Source organism: Bombus fervidus, chromosome 8 (assembly GCF_041682495.2).
Source record: "Bombus fervidus isolate BK054 chromosome 8, iyBomFerv1, whole genome shotgun sequence".
Taxonomy (NCBI): domain Eukaryota; kingdom Metazoa; phylum Arthropoda; class Insecta; order Hymenoptera; family Apidae; genus Bombus; species Bombus fervidus.
In genome coordinates this window covers 7,882,736-7,894,133 of record NC_091524.1, presented here as the reverse complement: position 1 = coordinate 7,894,133, position 11,398 = coordinate 7,882,736, and the positions used below count along the sequence as shown (strand labels likewise).

The window sequence follows — 11,398 nt, the reverse complement described above, 5'->3', positions numbered from 1 at the left end:
TCGACACGTTGACAATAACACGGAAACTCGTGGTTTTTTCAAACAATACATGCGACAAACTTTTTACGAATGTATATAATGTAGGAACGTGTATTAGGAATGAGATAATATCGGTGAAAACTATTAATTAAACTAATATCTCAAAACAGACACTCGGAGAATCACTCAAGAATCATGAATGAACGAACTGTCAGAATCGCCTTTTCCATTTAGCTTCGTATCTTTTATTATAAAAATAATAACATAAATTTTGTAGATTAAACACACATTCGATGCGTTGTAAGAATGAATGAAGCACTGAAATGTTTGGAATCGACCCTTGTTGACTTAATTCTTATCCACACTGCAGACTGCAATAATACGCAACATAGAGTGCGCTAGCTATCGGTAACTGTACCTATCGATAATTTAGACAACACACATCTAAATTTTTTTAATTTTTAATTTTAAATACTATTAAGTACACCATCGATCTTGATATATGTGATAAGATATCAAAAATGCATAATTAAATATGAGAAAGTATATTTGCCACCATGTAAGACGTTGTCCACACAATTATTTACGAGTTATTCGATGATAGTATTTGATTGGGCATTTCTGTTCGCGCCATATGATTTAACAGGACTAGACAAGTACATAATAATCGGAGTATTGTGCCAAATTATGCTGACAATAATAATTGTTAATAGAAAGTCCACCTATATATTCACTGATTCGCACAGTTTTGTTACAAGTAGTATTTCATTGTATCAGAGTGTGACTATTTCTTTTTGAATTAAATAATTGTTGATCGGTACATTTTGTGATATCTGCGTTTTATTATTTCAAACATCTTTGGCAGGTTTCTTTCAATTCAGGTATATATAATAGAAACAAAATAATTTAAAAAAAATGTTACGTTACATAACGTACAATGAAAAAATAGATTTCCACGGTAAAGTAATACTTTGGAAAGTCAAGCGAATTTCCATATTAATCTCGAGTGTGATTCAATGGACAAAGATTAAAACTTTACTAACACATTACTGAATACGTCAAGAAGATTTTAAAACAATTGAAAATTAGTGACATCCGTCATTCTATCATAATTATTAGATTCGAGATATGGGAAAACTATAATGAAGTCGTAAACATGTTTGCATTAGGTACAACAATGGTATTGGTGGAAATATTACGTGAATGTAACGTATCACATATCTTTTGAGCGAAAATAAATGTAAAAAGGTGTTTATCTCGATTCTGAAAATATATTAATTGTTTCGTAATATAAAGGGCGGACTTTCTTTAACTGGAAATCGTAACGATTTCGAGATAGCTGTCAAACATGACTTTTTTAATATGAAAGTAACGCTACGAATGAAGAAAATTGCACTTAATATCAGAGAAAGTAAGAATACAATTATAAATGTTTACAGCTTTCAAAATATTATGTTCTTTATGCATGAGTAAAACATTTCATGCGAGTATTTTACAGACAACCTTATAACCTTTTGACACATCATGGCAAATCCAGGTGACTCTATTATATGTGGTGGTTTTTCATTTTATAATAATTTTGATTCAGCCAATTTAGCGAAAGTTGAACTAGTAAAAGTACCAGAGACTTTTGAAAAGGGTAAACTACCATCTTCTGTAGTGACCTACATTCATGTATGATGTGCATTAACATATAATTGATAATTCCATGTTTAATTGTTTAATCTTTAGATGCATGTGAAACAGAGAATAAATCATGTAGAAGCTCAAATTCAGAAGATGCTACAGATTATGAGTTTAACTTATGGACAAAACATGATTGTCATGGAACACAATATCAAAACAACAACAGAACATGGTTTTACTTTGGCGTTAAAGCTAGTACTCCAGGAGTTTATATAAAATTCAATATAATTAATTTGAATAAACAAGTTAAAATGTTCAGTCAAGGAATGTGTCCGGTTTTTAAAGTTGTACCTGGTCATCTGCATTGGGAAAGGATCCGGGATAAACCTACCTACACTGTAAATTTTAAATAGTCTAAATATAGTAATTCTTCTTTATCTTTCCAAGCTCCTATATAAATTTACAATATTTCAGTTGGATCAAAAAGGAAGTGATTTTACATTGTCATTTGTTTACTTTGCTCCTGAAAATCCAAAAGCCATAACATATTTTGCATTCACTTATCCTTTTTCTTACACCGATCTACAAAATTATTTAAGAAGAGTCGAAGCAAGAATATTAAAGAGAAGTATAACATCTGCAGATGATGTTTATTATCATAGAGAATGTGCAATAAAATCTTTAGAGGGACGGAGAATGGATCTAATAACAATAAGCTCATTTCATAACATATCAACGGAGAGAGAAGATAGACTGAATAATATGTTTCCTGAAAAAACTGAGGAAAGACCTTTTAAATTTTGGGATAAAAAAGTATATAGCTTATTTAAAACTCTACATAAAAGTTACAAAATTATAATTGCAGATATATAAAAGAAGTATTTTTATACTAAAATTCTTATGTATATATATATAGGTAATTTTTATTAGTGCGAGAGTCCATCCAGGAGAAACACCATCTAGCTTTGTTTTTAATGGTTTCCTTAATTTTCTGGTAAATCGCGAGGATAACATTGCAATTAATCTTCGTCGTCTTTATGTGTTCAAATTGATACCAATGCTCAACCCTGATGGTGTAGTTAGAGGTCATTATCGAATGGATACTAGAGGAATAAATCTCAATAGAGTTTATCTCAATCCTTCTTTAAAAGATCATCCAACAATATATGCTGCAAGAAATTTGATAAGGTAAAATAGCAATGATGCTTTAATATCTCAATATTATGATGGAGAAATTAATGAAAATGGAACTATTGTTAAGGTATTATCATCATACGTATCAGCTGCCAAAAGAGGACGAGATTTCAAATATGTGTATAGGAAACGGCGAAAATACGTTAACTGTTATTGATTCTTCTTGTGCAATTGCAAATATAGTACGCGATACAACGACGAGATTACTCCAGCAGGTAACAATAAAATACAATTTTTCGTGTATACAAATATTAACACATACTAATTCGTATATAAAGAAACTAAGTATTAACCAACTGTTTTAACAATAGGTAACACTTATGTCTTTAGACGAAAAGCGTAAAGATCAACCGGAAATTTTTCAGGAATGTGCATCACCAAAAACAGATTTGGATGACATACCTCAGGGTACGATATTTAGAATTGAATTATTGAACGTGATCAGAAAAATTCTTTTATTTATTTATTCACGTTATGTGAAGGTGGTGGAGAAGGCCTGTGTAATAAAGCAGAAGAAAGTAATAATACTGTAGAACTTAAATCTGATAAAAAGACTTATACAGCTATTGGTATAGGACAATTACCCAAAGAAGACTCTGGATTATATTTATATATTGATCTACATGGTCATGCTTCGAAAAAGGGTGTTTTCATGTATGGCAACTACTTTGATAACGCAGAGGACACAATAATGTGTATGCTCTTACCAAAATTGATGTCCATTAACAATCCAAATTTTCATTTTACTTCGTGCAATTTTACAGAAAGAAATATGTATATTATGTACGTCTTATTATTATTGTTATGATCAATGTCATGTTAACTGTTACATCCGATGTAAACAATTTATTTTTAGAGATAAGAGAGATGGTATGTCAAGGGAAGGATCGGGTCGAGTAGCTGTATATAAACTCACTGGACTGATACGTAGTTATACTCTTGAGTGTAACTATAATTCTGGACGTTTAGTAAATTCAATACCTTCAAGAATTCGTGATGGTGTGAACAAAACCGTAACACATATGTTTGTTCCACCAAAGTATACTCCAGCAGTTTTCGAAGCGGTGACATGTTTCGCTATAATATACTTAGAATCTTTTCGTAAATAATTAGATGATAAATAATCGTTCGGCTATATTTACAGGTTGGAGCAGCATTAGGTCCTTCAATTCTTGACCTAACAAATAATAATCCTAACAGTCGACTGCCAAATAGCCAATACCGTTCTTTAAGAGGTGTAAAGTCTTATTTAAAATTAGCATATGTGAACAATGTTTCCTCGCCAAACGGCAAATCTCTACATAAGGTAAATTTTGATGTAAATAATGAGAGTGAATTTTCAGCTGTTAATATACGACAGTGTGTACTCTCTTAATTCATAATACCATTAACTTGATATGCTTTCATATACATTTTAATATCAAGACACATTAGTGCCTAAATAAACTGCACATTCTGTTACTCGTTAAAAATGTGGGAGAGAGATTTTATATACATATAAATTGTATATTATCTTAATTCAATAGTGCGAAATTATGAACTTTTTCTTGTAAAAAAATTCTGTCCTTATTTTATATTACAATATTGTAAATGAGAAATTTTAGGAAAGTAATGTATTAGGTATTTAATATATTTTAAATATGCGACTAATATAAATCTTGTAAAATTTTTATTATGTTGAACTAATGGGTCTTCCAATCTAATACAAATGTATGCATGACAATAATATTTGGTATACTTTTATATAAAGGTTTATGGAAAAACCGTTTCTCTATCCTTTTTTTAGACTTATTATATAATTTAATTACAAAGTGTGTACAAAATGCAATTTTGTACAATTCTGAAGTTGCGTTCATTATATTAACAAATACATATTCTGTACATACATTGTTTTTACCGCTTAATGGTGTTTCTATGATGCAATGTTTAGTATATGAAATTTTTAAGACTGTACTGTTTTTTATTCTTTTATATTAGAACCAAATGATGGAATATAAAGTATTTGATGTTAATGCTTATATTTTTAACAGAAAAATATATTCTTTTTTTATTTTCTTTAGACAATTTTTGATGCACTATGCTTCTGGTGACAATAGATAAGTGCACTTACACTAATACTACATGCACTTGTGAATTATTTTGTGGAAGCGAGTAGTAGTAAGAAATACACACATGTGTGATTAATGATATCTATTTCTTTAGCAAAAAAGCAGAACGTAGTGATTTAGATGATTCAACTATAAATCTCCGGCTGATGGAGTCTTTTTAAAAAAAGATGTGCAGATTTTTAAACTAGAATTTAGTATCTCGTAATTAATAAAACGAATGACAATAATTGTAAATGTCTTTTGTAATAAATTTGTTGTTTATTGCTCATACAATTTAAAATGACAAAATTATAAAATTAATTGTTTTATGTACTTCCTTGCTTTTAAAGGAAAAGATACAAAGTACATGTGTCTGTTATGAAAACAAGTATAAATGTGTGTTGTACTGTCACATAAAATTACTATTAAAGATAAATATATGTATTGTATATATTCTCACATATAGCATGATATATATATATATATAAGAATCGTGCTACATATTTATACATATATATAAATCAAGCTACCATGCTTAAAAAGCATAAGAGAACTTATATACTACTTATTGTCATGCTTCTCATTACTTGAATGTAAGTGTTGTTACTGATCAAAAGGAGTGTTATGTATAAATTCATGTATACAAGTTTTATATTGTATCCTATTCTACACATATGTGTACACACACATGAATACATATACATGTCCTATTGTTTTAATAAATCTACAGTATTTTTAGCAATAATTTATTTACTTTATTTTTATTTTACTCCTGGTAATCTCCTTAGTCCCAGTACTGTATTAATTGTCATACAATTTATATGTTTCTAATACATTAAACATTTTGTTCATAAACTATGTGAATTAGGTTTGCAACCATAAATCAAATGAAAATGTTGAATGAACTGTTGTTGAATCCATTATTGTACAAGAAATGCTATTCTGTCTTTCCTTACTTTAATATAATCAGGAATGGTAGGGCAAAAGATTGTAGGAAAGTACAAACAACTCAATCTCTCTCTCACAAGTTATTTAGTGTATAATGTTTCTCATATTGTATTTATTTTCTTATTTGCGCTTTTATTCACAGGACGATAATAATATTATACCCTCAGATTCTTATAATTTAAAAGACATTGAATCTCAAATAAGTAACTCTTCCGTTGGGTTAAAGAACTCGATGAAGAGTGAAACGAGTTTCGTAAAAAAACCATGCATCATTCGTCGTACTACGTCTCTTTATACCGCAGTAAAAAGAATAAAAAACAATAAAAAAGTTCGACAAACTGTAACTCGTAGGCCGCTAAAAAATCAATGCGTTAATGATATCGAGAGCAGTTCGAAAATCCCTGTAATCGGACCAAAAAGTATCGTAAAGTCATTTTTAAAAACTTCAGAGAATCGCTTGAAAAGTTCATGTTTTGGATGTATCAACGATTCTTCAGAAATAAGAGATATTCAATATGCGAATAAAAAATTAATAGCGACAAACAAATTCTCCAAGATGGCGTTGTCTTCCGAAGAAACAGCAATTGTAAAACACGGAGCGAAAAGATTAAAAATTGTTTCTATGAAAGTGAATAAAGGGAAACCGGAAGTTGGTGAGTCATCTAACAACGTTCCGGAAACGATAAAATCGCCATCGAAAACGTTGCTTTTGTCCAACAAGCAAAACGTAAGAGGAACTACAAAAGCAATGAAGAAATGTTGTCATAAAATGGAATAAAACAAATCGAAGTCTTCCAAGCAGAAAAAATCAATAGAGGTAGTATAGTAATTGAAAACTTATTGAGTAACGAAAATGCAAACAGAATTCTAAATTAGCCCGTAAAGCATGATGCCGTAGAAAATTAGTGCTTTAGCGATCTGTTGCAGCTTTATAAATTCTGTTAGACAAATACTTTAAACATAAAAAATATATATAAGTTATATTTATATGTTGAACCTGGAAATTACGTAAATTATTTAATTAGTAGCCGGAAGGAAAAATAATAAATGATTTATTATGTTGTTGAAGAAAAGTAGAGATATATTTATTTTCTTTTTGTTTTTTCAAACAGAAAATTTAAAGATGTTATGTTTGTATTACATAAAATAATGTAAGATAATTTCGTGAAAACATCTCAATCTAATACGATTAAATTGAATTATATGAAATTTAATTTAATTTAAAATTACAGTACTGTATACTATTCTATAGTACCTCCTACTGTGAATGCGTACGTATATAAATTTTAGAATGATATATTATTTATGTAAAGACAAAACAATAGAAATATAATAAACACTAATACATATTACCAAATTATCCTCAGTAACATTTTTAACGTGTTTTAAACATTGGATATAAAAAGATATTAAGATTCATAAATCGATTATAGATCACATCGAGCGATCTACTCACTTCGTCCATTTTCGGTTCGAGTCGGAGCGGATCGGCTACGTCATACTACTTACTTCTTACTTTATGCATGGTCCTCTCTCTAGCTTAGTCAGTCGCTTTCGCGTCGTTGTTCCGTTCATTCAGATGGTTATAAATTCGAACGGAAATTAGACTTGTGTACAGATGTAATTGTTTTAGCAAGTGGTTCCAAGCAAACATATAAGAACATTATATTGCAGTTATTAAAAGTGTTTTGTGCTTTATCTTTGGTAAAGAGATCTTTCGAAATGGGCGCCATTGGCGGCATTAGGAGCTACACATTTTTCGCGGCATTCCTGCTTTTCGTCGAAAGTGGTAAGGTTAATGCACGTAACTATAGATGATGTGAATATCGTGGCGTCCTTTGGGTGGGGCATTTATAATTTTCCACATTGTTCTTTATTAAAAGGCGCGATGGCATAATATTAAGTTACACATAACATCGATTTATAAAGATCAAGCGGAAGGATCGATTTAGTTGAATATGTATTCATTCTTAAATGACAGCTTGAAGTTATTAGTTTATTTCATGGTAAACAAAATTTGATATTGTATCGAGCCACCGATGTTAGTCTTCAAATCGTTATTCATGAATTTATATAATCTGTGGTAAAAAATATAATTCTTATCACGCAATTTATTTATCATCGACCGAGAGAACTATATACATATTAGTTCACAGTTTAACGCAAGATGATAAGAAGTTATCTGGGTCAATTATTTTTTTCCATGGACACTAAATATTATGAGTTTATCATTTTTTCCTAATAAGTAATTAAATAACGATTAAAACAAACATTTAAGACATATACATACTTGTACTGTCATTTCATTATTTAGTTTTAATTATTAGGTTAGAATACTTTTTTTTTATAATCTGGAAAGTGTTGTTTGATTTAGTCTATAGTTAGCTGACAAAATTATGAATCAACATGAAGTAAATCGAATTCCCAATCTTTCTTTTCGTTTAGTGTACAGTTTACAATGTTATCAATGCGTCAGTACAAACAACACCGACCCCTTCCAATGCAACGAATTTCTCTCAAGCGACATCGATATCAAACCACAGCCTTGCGATGCTGTTTACGAGGCGCAGTATTGTGTGAAGCACACTGGTCGATTCGAGGGTAAAACAATATCGGCAGTTCAGGTTACATATCGTGGAAAGGGGAATCTTGTTGCGAAACGTAGCACTCTTAAACGAAAACTAACCTTAAATCATATATAACAACATCGCCGTTATCGGTTTATAAGCATGCGGGAACAACCAAAGCACGATCGATAATCATCTCCATTAGAACTGTTTTTTTAGATGACTAACATTATTTTAAGTCACATCTGCATATAAGGATGGTTCAATGTGTAACGACGAAACTATTAATTCTTCTGTTATTGTATTTAGTAAGGAAATTGAGCTAGAAGGAAGCAAAAGTTTGTTCTTGTATACATATAATAAGAAAAATTAATAATATACTACTTGTATTATGAAAGTTGGTCGTTAGATATTGAAAGATGTGTTGGCTAAATCAATACATACAATTATTCTAATATGAAAGAATCGACTAATTAATCCATGAATTGAAGCGCGCAATAGTAATCATCTATAATCGATGCTTTTTCAATCGATTAAGCGACCAGTCTGGATTGCTACCAGTGTACGTCGGAAGAAGAACTGAGTTGCGGAGATAGCAATTTGGTAATAAGTACCTTACAATCAACGAACTGCAGTCATGTATACAATGCACAGTACTGTATCATATCGGTCGGACGATTCGGAGGTTCATACATTGTGTCTCGATGTTTGTGTGTTTCCTATGTCAAGTGTTCACCAGTAGATTTTCCTTATCTCTGTTGCATAAAAGATTCTATTATATTTCCTTCAAAACTTTAGTGAAAATGTTTACAAATAAATAAAAACGAATATATATTTCACGAAAATTGTCATGCTTTAACAATTCCATAAGAAATAAATAATCAAATAATATATTGCATGTTGCTTGCATTAACACGCTATATTCCTAACATCTTTCATACGTACGCATGTTATTATTTTTTGTGTGGGCTAATATCGTTTGGTTGTGTTAGATAAAACAAGAAACAAACAATTTTTCCTATATATGTTGAAATAGGTGGAATAGGCACGAAACGATTCTGTTCAGCACTGGATCTGGGGAATTATTGCGATTACGTGAAACAACAGGGTGACAAGTTAAGTTACCGAACCTGTATCTTCACTTGTACCGGAGACGGATGCAATCCAGCGGCCATTTTGATACCAAATATCGCATCGATGGTACCAGTTGGATTATTAGTAGTTTACGAATTATTCTTCGTAAGGTAGATATTTTTATCTGATAAAATTCTTTTGAATGCATATTTTATGCACTCAAGATAAATGTAAAATCAGTTTTTTAAATCTATTCCGTCCTTAATGTGTTAGCACGAAGTAATACGGAATGTCAATTTCTGACGTACCTTAGGGGAACAATTTGCACTCGATTAATTTTATAAAATAACACTGACGTGCCTTCTCTTTTTAACAAAATATTAAACGGAGGTACTAATTAGTAGTTACCAATATAATTATAGTGTTAATAACACATTTTATATTTATATTTAACCTGCGTCGTCATAGATTTAATATTTCTTTTCGACTGTACAATTGCAAATACGCTTATACTTGTCTAAAATAATTGTGGCTTGCGTAGCACAAAAAAAAAAAAGGATTCTAGTGTTTAGAATTTACCAATAAGTTTTAATTAATCGACACGTTCGTAATATGAATTACAATTAAGGTACCCATTCCTAATACCGAATTTTAATGACATTAAGTTTCCATTCGTACACAACTATTAAACTGTATACTTACATATAGTTATTTTTTTACCATATTATTTTTTTTATTAATTTAACAAAGATCTAGATTACTTATTTTTGTATATTTTGTACAAAATACGAATCTTTTTCATATTTGAACAGTGTAGATACGAAAACCTACTGTGTTTCTCTTTTTTAATTCTTCTTTTTTTTTTTTTTTTTTTTTTTTCTAAACATACAACACGAACAATTCTAGAATTAGACTTAGATACTAAGGAATATTCTGTATGAATTACAAGATAATATAAATGCGATCGAATGCTTTGTTCTTTATTTTCATCAAACGAGAATCCTCCACTCGTCTTACATTCGCGTACTCGTTTTTCTGAGTATAAATATAATATGATATAGTCGCTCAACTGGTGGTAACAAAATTGTCTCACGACGATCCGTAGTAAGGTACTTGCACGTTCTTTGGTATATCCACGTTTATATAGCGAACGGTACATAGGATAGCATTCTTCAATACGACGATACACGTGTTCATATTAATGTGTTTGTCAAGCAAAAGATCTTCGTCGAGTAATACAAAGATTATAAGATTGCGAAACTGATTGCGAAGCGGTTTTTATGATGGAAATCATTCTTTCCCTTTGTCTTTTTGCAAAAAATGCACATATTTTATGCAAGCTCCATCGTATAATAAGTTGTCTTTTTATAGTTGTAAAAAGAAAAAGAACGCACACACAGGCTAATATCGAGCATAATATCGATAATATTAAGATACCTGACGACTAACGCAATACATAGTCTACTATCCTTGATAACACAATGATTAATGATTTCTCTAACTGTACGTATGGCTGTGTTTAAAATATTAAATGTAACACAGAGCGAAATATTTCGGAGTGATATTTTGCCATCATGCTACATGTATTAATGATCAGTTCTCGTAAATCGGGTTGAACATTCATCATATGATAAAGCTCACATCAGTAATGAGTTTTCTTTTTGTGTCGTTTCTTTCCCTCGTCTTTTTTTTCTTTTCTTCTTTTTTTTTTTTTTTTTTTTTTGTTACAATAATTGATGTGCACTGAACACAAGCATATACATTAGTTATTGTTAGAATATTCACTCGTGTTCTCGTTCTTCTTTCTTTTTCTCCTTTTTTGTTTTTTTTACATTTTCTTCGCTCGAAATTACAACTATATATCGTATGAAAAATACATATATGTATATATGTATAAACAGTGTATATAAATCATTACTAAAT

At 30.2% G+C, this 11,398-nt stretch overlaps 2 protein-coding genes across 4 annotated transcripts; both read left to right on the top strand.

Moving 5' to 3' along the window:
- Window positions 1-874: 874 nt before the first annotated feature.
- LOC139990166 (cytosolic carboxypeptidase-like protein 5) lies at window positions 875-5,631 on the top strand. Of its 3 annotated transcripts, none has more exons than XM_072009155.1 (11): window positions 875-1,390; window positions 1,478-1,618; window positions 1,711-2,003; window positions 2,080-2,418; window positions 2,522-2,793; window positions 2,867-3,014; window positions 3,111-3,207; window positions 3,282-3,582; window positions 3,656-3,863; window positions 3,944-4,105; window positions 5,002-5,631. In XM_072009155.1, the coding sequence occupies exons 2-11, from the start codon at window positions 1,504-1,506 to the stop codon at window positions 5,017-5,019; spliced, it is 1,953 nt and encodes a 650-aa protein (XP_071865256.1). In that variant the 5' UTR covers window positions 875-1,390; window positions 1,478-1,503; the 3' UTR covers window positions 5,020-5,631. The 3 variants fall into 3 exon arrangements, with proteins under 3 accessions (XP_071865256.1, XP_071865255.1, XP_071865254.1); XM_072009154.1 differs by having other exon boundaries at window positions 4,860-5,631; XM_072009153.1 differs by having other exon boundaries at window positions 3,944-5,631.
- A 1,441-nt stretch (window positions 5,632-7,072) lies between these two features.
- Window positions 7,073-10,444, top strand: Bou (glycosylphosphatidylinositol anchored membrane protein boudin). Its single transcript, XM_072009288.1, has 4 exons — window positions 7,073-7,623; window positions 8,280-8,435; window positions 8,940-9,086; window positions 9,438-10,444. The coding sequence occupies exons 1-4, from the start codon at window positions 7,557-7,559 to the stop codon at window positions 9,647-9,649; spliced, it is 582 nt and encodes a 193-aa protein (XP_071865389.1). The 5' UTR covers window positions 7,073-7,556; the 3' UTR covers window positions 9,650-10,444.
- Window positions 10,445-11,398: the final 954 nt, after the last annotated feature.